Raw genomic sequence first — 16463 nt, 5'->3', positions numbered from 1 at the left:
TACAATTTAAATTTATAAGCTTCGTGATAATTTCTAAGATGGACGTCTTTACAGCCAGACAGTAGAAGTGTTTTGCTGTCACTTACAGCGAACTTCATGAGATATCACATATAATCGTAAGTTTGAATTCATTAACAATAATTTTAGGTGATTGTTAAGTGAGCTCGTTTCGGTCTCGTGGATAGCAGAAACTGAGCAACAAATACGAAGCTAAATCAACTCATTCCAGAACTTGAGGAGAAATTCAAATTCATTGGTTATGACAGCAACAAAAAGATTATTAGCAATGACTGCGCAAAATACAAATATGATTTGCAAGTTATACGGAAAATAGGTCCTAATGAAATAAGCCTTGCCTTGGCCGCGCGAAACAAAATGCAATAATGACGGCGCATAATAAGAGTACGAGAAATAATGACAGCGCAGAACGCAAATGTAACATGGGATTATAAGATAACATAACATAATGATGTCGGCGCTGAAGAGTAGGCCTGATGTGGCCTGTCGCCGATTCTTGAACTTTTCGTGACTTGTTCCCAGAAGATCTATAATCGTGTCATTTGACCGGATCTTTACATGACTGACGGTAGTTTGAAATAGCTACTAGACTTTCACCGGGATAACGTACAGAAACATCACCGAAAATGCAACACGATACTTTGCTATTTTTTGATGAATAGCAGAAAGTAAACACGAGATTGTCCGTACATCGGCTTCAGTATCAATGACCTATTAATTACCTTGCAATTTTACAATGCCCAATTGCCTAAACAAATTTCTTCCGTACAGCAATCCAGCTTATACATGCCTTCCCGTTCCCGAACACTAATACACGACAAACTCCATACTATATTTGCGCTTTTATGGATTTACAACAAATCCTTAAATGACAAATTCTCTAACAGGAGGGTTCAATGACGCGTGCCAGCACCCCAGCTCAGACCACTCTAACCCACCGGAAATTGGACGTTGAATTGAACGTTGCTTCGTTGAACCCTTGTTAATCAAACATTGTTTCAACGTCATTTGTCAGCTGAAAAGTAACCGACTGCGGGCCTTAGCTGAGAGGTAAAGTTGAGTCTCACCGAACTGTCTCCTTTTACGACCGTTGCAGGATGTGATGTCTTCATGACTGGTGCGGTAATAAAGCACTAATAGTACAGATTAGTAGTGAGTTTAATATGGGAGACTGGTAATCTTGTTGCTTGTGATCAACCTGCGGTGAGTTCAACATTAATAGAGAATTTAATTTAAGAAATAATCAATCGTCCCATAAATATCTAAGATAAACACGAGAGAAATTACTGATACATAGAACAGTGTTACCAGAATCACAGCAGTCCCTGCAACATAGTAAATAACAATGTACTTGAGGCTATTTCACATTAAATAAGAGGCATTGCACACATACGAGAGGCTTTAAATTAATAGAATCTGCATCGTCATTTGTCTACAGGTTGCATCACGCATAGGAAGTTATTCCAATTGAATAGAATAATTATCTTAATGAATACCTTTCCGTATAAAATAAAGATCTCTGTCTAGAGATTAAGAAAAAAAACTTAGTAATAGAGAGAATATTCAAAAGTTAACACCATGGATTATATCTCTGAGTAAAAGATGTTCATTGCAAGTAGAGAAAGCCTGAGCACAACACGGCAACAAATTTGTTGAAAATGTGCTCACTTGCAGGAGTTGAATGTGGTAAAAGTCTATGTAAGTCTATGTCTATGTAAAAGTCTATGTAAGTATATGTCTATGTAAAAGTCTATGTAAGTCTATATCAATGCGAAATTCTATGTAAGTCTAAGTCTATGTAAGAGTCTACATAAGTCTATGTCAATGTAAGTTTATGTATATGTAAAAGTCTACGTAAGTCTATACCTATGTAAAAGTTTATGCAAGTCTATTTTAAGGCCGCATAAGTCTACATCTATGTGACTATGTCTATGTAAGTCAATGTCTATGTAAAAGTTTATGCAAGTCTATGTCTACATAAAAGTTTATGCAAGTTGATGTCTATGTAAAAGTCTACGCAAGTCTATGTCTATATAAAAGCCTATGTAAGCCTATGTCTATGTAAAAGTCTATTTAAGTTTATGTCTTTACAAAAGTCTATGTCTTTATAAAAGTCTACATATGTCTATGTCAAAGTCTACCTAAGTATATGTCTATGTAAAAGTCTATGGATGATTTAGATTAGAATATAAAGAGAACTCTGAATAATCTTGGCAGCAGGGAAAATGGCAAAACATGTGACAACAGGTAGAACTAAGCTTCAACTAGAACGTACTAATGAGCTGCCGAGGAAACTACTAATTAATTGCTACAAATCAAGCTTAATTCTTTTAGAAGTTCACTAATTCCCATACAATGTCTATCTACGCTACTGACGTTATAATGAACACAGTCACACTTATTGACTGTGTGTTAATTAACGACAGGTTGCAATGTCCAGTCAGGTACAAGTGATGCAAGTAACTGAGTTAAACAATAAAATTTGCATATTACAAGCAGGGTATAAAATAAACAACCTTATGGCTAGGCTCATAAATATACTGGGTTTGTTTATATTAATATTTGAGCGCTGACACTATTAATTTAAATAATAATAAGAGATATATGAGAAAACTCTGGAACTACTTAAATATAGTGTCTTGAGATTGCATTCACGTGAAGAATACTTTGGTTTGTTCCACTAAAGACCTAATCTACTCTAATATTTGCTATGGTGTATGTGATGAGTAATCTTTTACATACTAATTAACTAACTATTCCTCTACCTTAGCCAATGACAAAAATGCAACACATACAGAAATGATGGAAGTTACACTGGCTATACGAGAGGTCATTGTAAACTGCTTTGAGATCAAATAAGAATGGCATGAATGAGAATCATGTTTGTTTGGGGGTGAGGAGTGTGTTGGGGTTTGGAGGTGAGGAGTGTGTTGGTGTTTGGAGGTGGTATGCTTGTTCAAGAGGATGATGTGATGCCACAGACACCACAGCTCAGCGTGGGTGAACAGCATGCGTGGTCAAGAGGACGATGTGATGCCACAGACACCACAGCTCAGCATAGGCACACAGCAGGCGTCCCAGTACCAGCACGCACAAACCTAGTGTTCAGAGAATCATCAGCAAATTTGGACTATTTTTAATATAATATTTGACACAGTAAGCTAAAATTATAAAACCAATCCATGCTGATAATAGAAATTAAGTAATTTACCATCAAACCAAAATGCCAAAATCAAGATGAAAGGAGATAACATGATGAGCCTAGCAGCGCTGAAGCTCTGTCTATTTACATTAATCATGCAAGAATTGCCAAACTCAATGAAAATTGATCTATTTTAATTGTTGAGCTGCAGACTCAAAATCAATCACATAGAGCAGTTTCAAGACAATCCTTATGAATTTTATTTGTGACGTGCCCTCAAAGTTCATTTGAACCAGAAGCCACAAAAAAATGCTTCATAGAATAATAATAATAATAACAATAATAAAGTGGGCAGTCTATTATTGAGATGTCAAAATAGCCTTGGTCATGCTTTTCTGATGATTTTTTTTTTACTTCTCAGGACAAATTCACATAATCCATTGTGGTATTTATGGCGTGCAGTATCCACTAGCATGATATAACACTTTATAAGATTTTGAATTATTATTCTGTTGAAAGAAAAATAATGGCCACTCAAATTTGACTTATGGCATAATTTCAACTGTATTCAAAAATCATTACCTATATATTAATCAATTAAATAAGGTTACAAATTCTCATTACGTTGCATATTATTTTTAAGGTTTCTTTGACAGATTTAAAGAAATTAAAATAAGACAAAAGTTTTTCAGTCCAGAACTTACCCCAAAAAGGCACTAAGTCTGGGAGGAAGTACAGGCTTGTCTGGAACACCTTGTATTTCAGCCCAGCCAGCCATAGAGGGAGGACGTGTAGCCCCGCCACTGCCCACACGCCTCCTGGCGACCTGAAGTCTGCATAAAGTGATTGAAGGTTAAAAAATAAAAGAGTTAACATAATGTATTTGCAGGGTGAAAAATAAAAAGCTAACATAATGTATTTGCAGCGTGATATATAAATAAGCTAACATAACGTATTTGGAGCGTGAAAAATAAGAGTCTTTACATTAAGTACCAGGGTTGGCAATGATTAAATCAAAATGATTAAATCACTTGATTTTTTTATAAAAAAATCATGATTTTTTTTTATTTTTTTTGATTTTTTTCATATATTTAAAAATATTGAGTGGCAGTCTTTAATTTATATTGAGGTATTGTTATTCATGGTTTAGTATAAATGTAAAATGACAAATGTAAATGACAAATTTGTATATAAACTTGCTGCCTTTAGGGTGTATTAGGTTCCAACAAATGGAATGTTTTTGGTACAGAGGCATCAAGTGTGCAATACATTGTACGTAGCTAGCAGCTTAGCTAATTCTTATAAGGCTATAAGTAGTCTAACTATTTGACTATTTGTTATATATTGATTACAATATACAATTTAAATGTGTTAGCTAGCTTATACAGGGTGGGACAGAACTGATTGAACAGTTTTGACTTTGAGGCAAAATAAAAGAGTAATGGAGGTACATAAAGAAGAAAGTTTATTTTCCTCATGATTAGCATAACATACCATTTAAAATACCTATGTTTTAAAAACAATATCAGGAAGATGGGGTTTGTTAGCTGCATCACACTGTTGGAGTTGTTCTCGGAAGTTTTCTACAGCACGTTCACACATATGGCAAGGTATGGCCACAACCTCTGCTGCAATAATCCGTTCCCTTAGCTGTGGTAGGGTGTGAGGGTGACTTCTGAACACCCTTTCTTTTAGAAGTCCCCAAAGAAAGAAATCGCAAATGCTCAAATCAGGTGACCTCACAGGCCACTGTAAATCACCCCTCATCGACACCAGATATCCGGGAAACATGTGTTCAAAACATTGAGTGATATTCGGGCTGGGTGAGCTGTAGCCCCATCCTGCTGGAACCACACGTCTCCCAATGCTTCATTTTCAACAATGTTTTCCATCCTGGGCTGCAAGAAATTTTGCAATATTGCAGCATAGCGATCGGAATTCACTGTTATGGTTACTCCCTCCTCTGAGAACGACTCCAACAGTGTGTTGCAGCTAACAGCCCCCATCTTCCAGATATTGTTTTCAAAACATAAGTATTCTAAATGGTATGTTATGCTAACCTCTAGGAAAATAAACTTTCTTCTTTATGTACCTCCATTACTCTTATTTTACCTCAAAGCTGCTCAATCGGTTCTGCTGCACCCTGTATATTGAGAGGTTGAGATTGTATTGACCTTTTACGCAATTAGAAAGATTTTCCACCCTAATACGAGTACGTATTCTAATTAAAATATTTAAATTCAATTTTTAAATATGTGAATTTAAAAGTAGAAACGAAACAATTACAATTACAAGACTATATATAAAATAATTAAATGCAGTGAATGGATATAAAATATTTGAATTGTGGACATGTTTATTTCAAACAGTGTTAGCTTTTCTCATAACTTAAGTCTTGTTGCAAGTCGTATGAGGTTTGTTTGGTTATCGTTCAGTTTATGTTTAGCATTGGTTTATTGGTCTGAATTAAATGGGAACAGTGCAGTCACTCAGTCACTACTAGTCGGTGTGTATAGAAGGTAGAGTCTGGTAGATTTATAGGACATAAAACTAGTAGATCTATTGATACCTAGTGCTGTGCACTGTACTATCAGCTACCTATCTGTTATGTGACTCTTCAATGTTTAGGAGATCTGCATTCCCGAAGTGTTTTTGTATATTGAAGCCAGTTAAATGGTCAATATTTAGCTCATTGCCTTGCTCCATACAAACTTTACAAAGCTACGTAATGAATAGACTTATCAATAATTGTTTACCCAAAAATCCCTAAGTGGTAAACATCACCTTGGCCTGTTGGCCATTATTGAAGGCAATAAGAGCCCTTTTTAGCCATCCATTATGGTTCATATACTGTTATTGTTAGTAGGCTAATTGCAACATAAAAAATAACACCTCAAAAAGACAAAAAAACTGAAAAAATAAAAAAATCAAATAAATCATGAAAAAATAAAAAAAAATTTTGATTTTTGATTTAAAAAAAAAAATAAAAAAAATCGCCAACCCTGTTAAGTACCATTTTGAGTGTAAAAATTAAGTCCTTGCATAAATTATTTGCAGGGCAAAAATTAGGAGATCATCCAAGAAATTATGGCTGTGCCACAGGTTGTGTAAAATGTTTGAAAACTGTTTATTGAACCTTCTATTTAGCTTAACACATCGACTACAATTGCTTCATCTTGTACTATTATTTCATTTTTTTGTACCGTTTTTCAACAGGGTTGCCAGGCGGTCATTTTTTCTGGACAAATTCCGTGATTTAGTTTCTCTCAATTGCGTTGGCTGGCTAAAATTTATGATAGGGGTACTTCCTAATTAAATTTTAAATACTGCAAAAAGAAAATGAATGGAATTTTTATACTGGAACCTACAAATAAACTAGTATATTTTGAGTTATTGGCCTTTTTTGGCCCTTTTTGTTCTCAGATTTGGCCAATTTTAGGCAACCTGAATTATGTACCACTACGTCCTGGAGAAATACATTTTGTATTACGCATATGTACCACTTTGTAGTCAACGTGTTAAGAACATTTATTTTATGAGAGGGTCTCATCATTTGATACAAAAATCACTTGAGAACGTCCAATAACTTGGGATCTACAAAACCTAATTGTCATTTTCAAACATTTTCTATTTTCAAAGAGAAAATCAGAATATTACACACCTTAGTTTAGGTTATGTCCATTTTTACAATTGTATTTTTTAACAGCTTATTATATAATATCATAATGATGTCAGTGCTGAAGAATAGGCCTGATGTGGCCTGTTGCCGATCTATGTATTTTTCATGACTTGTTCACAGGAGATATAAAAAAAAGTCCTATGACCATATCTTTTCAAGACAGACAATAGTTTGAAATAGCTACTAGACTTGCACCAGGTTTGATAGGGTGCTAAGCATTTGAAGTCTGAACATATATTTCTTCATAGCTTTATCTAGTGTGTTCTTGAACACATTTATACTTGGAGCGCCAACACTGTAATCTGTTAGGATGCCACATGTCGGTGACTCAAAGCAAGAAAAAACATTGAGTGTGGATGAGCTGCAACGCAGTTTTTTTAGTTTATAGTCATGGCCTCTGGTGTTAATTCTTGTTTCAAATTCTAGTAATCTTTCTGGGACCTTGTATTAATCATGAATATACTTGTATACTTCAAAGAGGTCACCATGCAGACATTGACAACAGAGGCTTGGAAGCATCATAATCATTTGGAGATGTACTCCATTGAAGTACATCTCCCTCTATTCCCAAGGACTTCACTTTATGCTGAAGAGGGCCGCAGAACATTAGCTGTATTGTATCATAGTGTATTGTCTTACTTCTAGGCCATGCCTCCTAATATCATCTGGTTTTCTCCCTTAGAAGGAGTGGTTTAAATTTTATTTGGTAACCAATAATGTATGTGTTTCTTCTGTGTTTGTTACAGACATATACCTTTGTTATTGGGATTACCAATACACATGTCTGGTATTGCCAGTGAAAAAGAGTGTACCTTTAACATGCACCAGCATGGTCATGCTTGAACTTATGCCTATCTGCACCTGATTGTCTATCAATGTCTGCATCCATTGCCTGAATTTCAATTTACCGTGAAGTGATTGTTAATCTAATCCTGCTTGCCAAACTGCCTATACTCTGGTTCTTTCCCATACTCCTGTTTCCTAAGCCACTTCAACACTCCTTAAGGGTGAGTTGCAGTGAACTGGTAATATGATGCATTAATTTCCTGTCCTACCCATTATCATGCTTTAAACTAAAATGCACACAATTTGGCTTGTGATCTTGGTAAATCTTTGGTTGCTATTACAGTTATTGAGTGTTTGCTTTTGAGTGTTTACATTGTGACATTTGCATTACAGCATTAAGTCTTGTGTTATGCTTTGTGTTCCCTCTTGCTATACTGTACTGAGTAAGTGTCCTGCTTTTGCTGATGCTTTATACCCGCTTGCTAAATTTAATCTTAACTTTATTCACCTGAAGTATGAGTCCTCTTTATTTGCCATAAAAGGCAATAGACTCAACTTACTCAAGTTTTGTATTTTATAATTTGATAGCAGTCGGTTTGGGACCCAGCTGGCATGCTGTTGTGGAGACCTGGAGTCCCTGACTGCAAGCTCTTGACCTTCCTCTCCTGAGTACCATGTCTTCACTAATCTGAACTCCTTGAAGAGCGCAGTGCTCATGCTCATATATTGCACCAAATTGGATGTAACTCTAATTGACTACATAACTGACCAATCTTACCAAGCCAACTCATTAGCCATTTCTGTGCTCTTTTCATGGTCTCCTAATTAGGGTAGATAATTGCATAGTGTTAGTAGCCTATGCCTCTTGTTGACTGCATTGGTTAGGACCATGACTTGATTTGGTGCCTGAAATAACCTGACTTCACTAGTCCAGAGCCTTACTTAGACTAGATAATGTCCATGTGATTAGAATAGTTTAGTTACATTAATATTAGGTGGTATTAGTTGCTAGGCTGTCCAGGTTGTGCCAGCTGTTTATTCATGCCTCAATGAACCTTGCCATTCCTGACGTTCTAGATTGAGCTATACCTGGAGGGGTTCTGACTAGGAGTAGTATAAGTGTTATCATGTTTGCTTGTGCTCACACCATTTAGCTTAATAATTGATTTACTTTATTCATGCTTATGTTTATACTTTGCACATACATTTATCCACTTCTGGCAATGCTTGCTTTTAATCTAAAGAATGTTAATGGCACAATAATGAGTTGTTAACATGATTTTACTTTAATTGCTTTGCTATTTCAATCTTCTAATTTCAATACTTGCTATTTTATTATGAGAATACCAAACTGTTTTCAATTTACGAATGTGTTTCACCTAGAGATGCGACGTAAAAAAAACACTCATGTTTTTTTTAATAAAAAAAAATTTTTTTAATAAAAAACATCAGCCTAAAAAAACATGTTTTTTATTGTTTTTTTTTAGAAAAACATAAATAAATGCAAATAAATCCATAATCACTTTACCTGAGGGCTAAAAACACATCATTTCAATGTATATTAAGGGTATAGATATATTGATCCCAAATAAATACACGAAAGAAAAAAAAACAATAAAAAACAAAAAAAAACACATAAAAAACGTTTTTTTTACTACAAAAAACACTCTGGAAAAAAAACGTTTTTTTTTTTGCATCTCTAGTTTCACCCAATAAGTTGTAGTTATTACCACAATTGCAATAGTGCCTGTTTACCTTGGTTCACTTTAATCTCTTGTGTGTTCTCTCGTATTACTCATGCGTGCTCATATTATCAATTTATTCAAACTAAGTTTAACTACCGCTTGCTGCTTGATTGTTATGTCAATGCTAAGGGTTTTTGGTTTTGATAACTGCTGTGAGTGAGGTTCTTTTATTGATTTTACTTTTATTGATTATATGTTTTATCTCTTGCAGCTGAAATACCTTGCTCATGCTCCCAATGTCTGGTTACATTTCATTCCATTCGCAACTGCATCTGTAATCACTGCCCCGTGCTTTAACAATACATCCATAGCAAGAAGAAAACTTTCATTCACCTAAATTGTTGCCAGAGACTAAAGAACCCGACATAAGCATTCCATAGCGCCGGCAACACTGTGCCATTCCCAGTATCTTTTTTCTTGTTCACTGCAAAGCATAGTGAGCATCCTGCTGTTTCCTAGTACTCAAGGTTTCTGGTTCTCTGGGCGGTGCACCTTCTGGAATCTTCTGCAGTCAGTGACATCTTGGTATCCCTGCTACTAGATTGGTGAGTACTCAGATGTGTGTGCCTGTGTATGACTGCAAAGTTGGCCAGAAGTGATCAAACTAACTTGTCTTCTAGCTGTGCTCCAGGAGTGATCCTGGGACCTGGTAAAGTATCCTGCAGGCATACCGCTCTATTCTCCAGAAATCAAGCCAATACTCACTGTTTTGCTTAACCAGATATTTCCCTTTGCCCATGTCTAGCAAGCCCATGTTATGCTGCTTACCTGACTATTATTATTGATCCGTATGTGGTAGGCTAAGATGTGTTTTTCAAATTTTCAGGTGGTGTAACAGCTTCCCAATGTTGTAATAGTAATCTCGAATTTGCGTACCGTAAATTCGTTACAAGGGCTTTCTCCCCTAGGGTGGCTTAGATTATCTTTAAAAAAATATGCTTTGCTGCATGAGAATGATCCTTTACTGTCATTGTTTAGGTTCTTAGTCTTAAGTATATTGGTGTTTGTATTCACCTATTTTTCACTGTCCCAAACTCAGTCTAACCATCTTGAGTGGGATAGTCTCTTGGGGTGAGGAGGCTCATATCCACATAGGTTTTGTGGAAACCCAGTTGATTGAACCGCTACAACACAACAGCCACTCACGCATAACACTTTCAAATGGTTTGGCAAAATTGAGGTACAATGCAACGGTCAATGTAGACAAGAGGTTAGAGGTGCAGAATCTACTGGCAATAAAGCCATGCTGACAAGACTGCTTGGAGATGGTGAACAATTAAGTGATTGACAATGCTATCCTTTACAACAGATTCCATTACCTTTCAAACAACACTTATAAGATTGATAGGGTGATAGTTACCGGAACTACTCTAGTCACCATTTTTGAACACTGGTTTCACTTGAGCTTATTTCCAATCAACCAGCTAATTTCCTTCATCCAAGATTTTCCAAAAAGACACTTTGAAAGGGCCAGCCAGGATGGTTGCTAATTCTTAGAGCAATCTAAGGTGGAAGCTGTATGGTCCACATGGCTTGTTGGGATTCAGAGCAACCAGGCCCTTGAGAACCTCTTCTCTGTTACTTCAAAACATGTTGACTTTGAGCCTACTGGGCACTTCTCAATAGCTGGAATGCTGTTCAATCCTTATCTGTGAACACACTGCTAAAGAACTCATTAAGAATGTTAGCCTGGCCCTCATCAGAGGATATCTTTTGTTAGTATTCTTTCAAATCAGAAATACCATCATTTGTTTTACACTTTGAACTAGCATACAAAAAGAAGGCTTTTGGATTTAATGGCTTGCTGGTTTTCTTTTAATGTCATCATTTTTAAAAGAGGGCATTTATATTTATTAGTTTATAAGAAAATCTCTCACAATGCAGACTGATAGAATATAGCAAAACACACTTGTAAAACACACTGAGATGGCAGCTGAAGCAATGGATGAAATTCATAACATTTTTTTAATGCTCATTTCTATTCAAAAAAAGCATTTTGTATAGAATAACTTCAAGGCAAAAACAATGTATCATCTAGAAAAAACTAACCATTTTTCAAAATCCATTGAACCAATTGAGGAGGTTGGCAGATGTCAGCTTGCTTCCTAAGCACAGAATTAGCAGTTGACCCAACAGGGCTTTTCTTGCCACTTCTTTTTGTGCCAATGAGGTTAGAGTGTACTGAAAATGTTGACTCACCAAGGCTGATTGATGAGAGACTACCTGAGGAATCGAGACAAAGCCATATAATTTTAATGTTAGAACTAAGATAAAAAGGATAGTTGATGCTTCTAAATATCATAAATAAAATTCAGAGACTAAATACATACAAATGCAGTTTTGAGGGATGAAACACTGCCGTAAAATAAAATGGAAATTCTATTAATTCATCATTACTGGTAAAGTGCAACAACCTATGTTTATTTGAGACAGTCCCAGATAAAGAGCATGTACAGCAGATCTAACCTATGAATATAAGTATACATACATAGGTATTGGAATTAGAAGAACACACCATAGACATCAGATGACAGGTGAGTGCGCCAATTTTCCCCCAGCTGATGATTACACACAAACACAGTCCACTCTAGTGCTGACACTAAGGTGCCCATCTGGCAGGCAAACAAAGTTTACTCTATGTCATTATTTTCATGTTCAAAAAGAACAATAAACTATGTAGCTTAAGCCAAGGTAAAGATATATATGCATGTATATAAGCAGGACAGATCATTCTAATTCCATAATATAGGTATATAATTGTATTTAATATGTCAAACTGTTGGAAGTACAATTTTTTAGAATTTCACGTTATGAAACACAAAGATTGAATTTTGTGACTTAAAACAAGGTAATCAAAGTTATTCATTGGTGTTTGGCTCAAATTACAAAATATGGAGCAGGCAATAAAACTATGAAAAGTGAACTGCATTCAAACTCACTGGGTGTATGTGGGCCCACAGGAGTGCTCGGCTTGTATTGTCAATCACAACATCCAGCTGCAAACAGGTCTTACAATTCAAAATTTATGCATGCAGCTATATATAATATTTTGCACAAGAAGTAATATAAATGATATGATCCACATCTTATGGCTATCTTTCAATCAATATCAAAATTTAAAATATTCACTGCTCGCAATAGTCATGTTGAAAACACCCATTTCATACTTTCAACTCAACACAAATATAGAAGCTTCTAGGTTTCTTAAGGGGACCGGCTACCTTCCGGAAAAACTTCTAGTTATTATCCGATCATCATGAAATTTCACATACATACGTAAAATGTAAAAACAATAACATTTTGCTCATTTAAATTTTTTGAAAAAATTGATAGAAAACGTGAAATTCATAGTAAACGGCTAAAAAAGGGGGTACTTTAGAAAATCTATCTCCTACAAATATCATCCTACAACATTGACACGTATCATTTGATTCGTTAAGACCATACCTATCGATTTGGTGATCATTTTTCTCATTTTCCCCATAGTTTTTTTTATGTGCATTTTCTCATTTTTCTCTTCTTTTCATTTTTCCCCCCTGCCCCCCCCCCCCCAGAAAATCTATCTCCTACAAATATCATCCTACAACATCGACACGTATCATTCGATTCGTAAAGACCATACCTATCGATTTGGTGATCATTTTTCTCATTTTCCCCATAGTTTTTTTTTATGTGCGTTTTCCCATTTTTCTCTTTTTTTTCATTTTTCCCCCCCTCCCCCCCCCTTCTCCCCCATATATAAGACAAACCATACACAAATTCAAAAAAATGATCACAGAGTCGATAGGTATGGTCTTTACAAATCGAATGGTATATGTCTCATTGCTGTAGCTTGAAAACTGTAGGAGGAGATAGGTTTGCCGTGAGAGCAATAGGAGGTTTTTACCACGCCCAAAAAAAATGCCTGTGCGGCAAGTAAATAGACGTAAAATAGTCGTAACGTAGCCTAGATACCATAACTAAGCCTCAAACCAAGTCAGGAAGGCATAGAGCAACTGGCTGCACACCTCTCACCTCGCTGTCATGAGTGGCTGACTGCTTGGCAACAGCAGGCTGTATTTATAGTCCCTCCGTGTACGCGTATTGTGTACGTAAAAATGCATGTAGGAAGATGATTCTAGTACCGTTTGACGCCTCAGAAAGTAAGCTTTAAGATGAGTATAAGCACCGGATAATGCCATAATTGGCAGCTTTACGCCAGACGTTCCTTTTTAGTGTGTCCAGCCGTCAAATTAATCCCATAGACTTTACTGAAGGGCCCTCAAAACCGCCCCCCTTTGGAGAGCTGTCACGAAATCATTTTTCGATGTAGATAGATGATTCTGGTACCGTTTGATGCATCAGAAAGTAAGCTTTAAGATGAGCACATAAACCAGAAAACGCCAAAATTGAAAATTTAGGGTAGCTGGTCCCCTTAAAGAAATCAATTTTGAATAAAAAAATCATAGGTAATGATTTAAATTATTAAATCATATTATAATGACAAACCACTTTTAAATTGTCTATTGACTTACCCAGGCCCCAAATTGTGAACATTGTTGCAGTTTACGAGCGACCCAGCCATCAATTCCATCTAGTATGATAGACACAGCATAAAAGATGACAAAGCATCCATTATGCCCCAATGTCAGCAGCCAGAATGCAGCAACCACACACACAAGACGAACATATCCTGGCAAAAAATCCTTTCAACACTTAGGAGAATATGGTTCCCATTGCGTGGCTGATTATTGGAAAAACTTGGCTAATCATTTGAATACAAACTAATTTGGCATGATTAGGCAAAATTCATCATAATAAAAACCTTATTTAAATTAATAAGAAAGAATTACGAAGGAAATTGAAGTGGATTATTCATTGAAATTTATTTAATCTAATCTTAAATTCTGAAGTATAGATCAGAGTATAACAATAGAGATTAGCTAGAAATTTAAAAGCGAAGAAAACACCACAAAAATTTAGCATATCTCTTTTGAAAATATTTTGGAGACCAGCTCCATCGTCAGTTTGATAAATCTAGAACACAGATAAATGCAGAAATTTAGTTTGGAGTTAATAAAAAAACACAGACGTTAAAAAACCTAAATTTACAGACAAAGGGCAGAATAATAAAGTAGGTACCTATCTATTCACAATTTCTAATGGATAAGAACCATAGGCAGCATTTAAACTAGGCTTCTCTTTAAAAATATACAATGATTCCAAAATACGCAGATTGGAAGCACCAGAACTATAAGCTAAAACCTTGAAGTCTGTGTCGGACACTGGAACGCTGCACTGTTCGGCGTGAGTGCACACAGCCGAATGAGGAGGGCGCAATAGTAACAGCCCAGTCCTATAACTCCTCCCTCTATGCTCAGTGACCCTTGTGACTGGCACGCAACTTTTACACAAGGGTCGCTGAGCATAGAGGGAGGAGTTATATGACTGGGCAGTTACTATCGCGCCCTCCTCATTCGGCTGTGCGCACTCATGCCAAACAGTGCAGCATTCCAGTGTCCGACACAGACTTTAAGGTTTTAGCTTATAGTTCTGGTGCTTCTGCTCTGCATATTTTGGAATCATTGTATATTTGTAAAGAGAAGCCTAGTTTAAATGCTGCCTATAGTTCTTATCCATTAGAAATTGTGAATAGATAGGTACTTACTTTATAATGCTGCCTATAGTTCTTATCCATTAGAAATTGTGAATAGATAGGTACTTACTTTATTATTCTGCCCTTTGTCTGTAAATTTATGTTTTTTAACTTCTGTGTTTTTTTATTAACTCCAAACTAAATTTCTGCATTTATCTGTGTTCTAGATTTATCGAACTGACGATGGAGCTGGTCTCCAAAACGTTTTCAAAAGAGATATGCTAAATTTTTGGGGTGTTTTCTTTGCTTTTAAATTTCTAGTGAATCTGCGATTAAAGCAATCTAGTGACTTTTTTAATAGAGATTAGAATTCTAAAATTAGATAATAAAACAAAAAGTTCACAAATATTTTTAGAATTTGAATGCTATACATCAATGCTTTTGCTTAAGAATGTTTTTCAGCAATAACAAGAGATATAAGAATTGAAATGTAATTTCCTTCCTAAATTATATCAATTAAAGAAAACAAATATAAATATAATGAATAAAAGTATACAATTTTAGTTTGATGCGAACAAAATTAAGGCGAGATATGGCATTTACTGCAATATTTATACAAAAGTTGATAGTACTGTTTATTTAACTTAACACTCACCTATCAAATTAGGCAGGTACAGAAGAATGCTCAAGTCGGGTTTAACTAAGTCCATACTCATCTATATATAAATACTACACATCTTCATTTTCATCAATATATGTTTTCTTGAGCATTTCAGCTATGATATTGAAATAGCTTCCACATCAAGCCACATTTTTTGCTCATGTCCAGTTGACTAGGGGGCAACCAGACTATATGTATAGAAATTAACTTTCAACTCCTTTAAAATATCCACGTTAAAAATAGAGTAGAGAATGATGAACAAGAGATTGAGAACTTAACTATAGAAAAGTTAGCATCAAAAATTGAATGAGGCAAGCCACTGAAGCCAGTCATAAAATTGTGAAACATGAATTACAATGCTAGTCCATTTTGTTGCACTAATCAATGTCCTGTTACGAGAATATTATGATTGAGGCATCCCTCAAAAATCACTGTTTATTATTACCACATTTTTCTTGACTTCATTTCGTGTGTCTGTCATCAAAAATTCAAACCTTAATTTAGAGCACTTCAAAACATCCTAGTAAGTTGAAATTTGGCATGCATGTTTATGCTGCCTAACAATTCAAGATTTGATCATCAGAAACAGTAATTAAAAAAAAATTTTTTAATATAAAAAGAAAAAAACACAAATTCACGGTTTGGAGTTGAGTTTTTTCTCAAACATCCACACTTGCCAACCCTGGAAATTGATTTGAATTGCTAAAATTGCTAACTTAAAAGTAGAAAATAAATAAATATAAGAATATTTTCAAAAACCAGGTTATTCTGGTTTTTACAAAACTAAAATTAGTAAAATAAAACAAATACAAAAAATTTTAAAAATCACCTTTTCTTAATGGACAAAAAAGAAAAAC

The 16463-nt window shown here is 35.3% G+C and overlaps 1 protein-coding gene across 2 annotated transcripts; it reads right to left on the bottom strand.

Annotated features, from left to right (window-relative positions):
* Positions 1-563: 563 nt before the first annotated feature.
* Positions 564-16078, bottom strand: LOC108666203 (CDP-diacylglycerol--inositol 3-phosphatidyltransferase). Of its 2 annotated transcripts, XM_018153031.2 has the most exons (7): positions 15601-16078; positions 13885-14042; positions 12310-12366; positions 11886-11982; positions 11420-11593; positions 3865-3993; positions 564-3116 (listed from the first exon to the last, which is right to left on the bottom strand). In XM_018153031.2, the coding sequence occupies exons 1-7, from the start codon at positions 15659-15661 to the stop codon at positions 3010-3012; spliced, it is 783 nt and encodes a 260-aa protein (XP_018008520.1). In that variant the 5' UTR covers positions 15662-16078; the 3' UTR covers positions 564-3009. The 2 variants fall into 2 exon arrangements, with proteins under 2 accessions (XP_018008520.1, XP_047736771.1); XM_047880815.1 differs by lacking the exon at positions 11420-11593.
* Between the last annotated feature and the right edge of the window lie 385 nt (positions 16079-16463).

This window comes from Hyalella azteca, unplaced genomic scaffold (assembly GCF_000764305.2).
Source record: "Hyalella azteca isolate HAZT.00-mixed unplaced genomic scaffold, Hazt_2.0.2 contig6398, whole genome shotgun sequence".
NCBI classification, from domain to species: Eukaryota; Metazoa; Arthropoda; class Malacostraca; order Amphipoda; family Hyalellidae; genus Hyalella; species Hyalella azteca.
The sequence above is the reverse complement of the archived record's forward strand: the minus strand, read 5'-3'. Positions and strand labels throughout refer to the sequence as shown.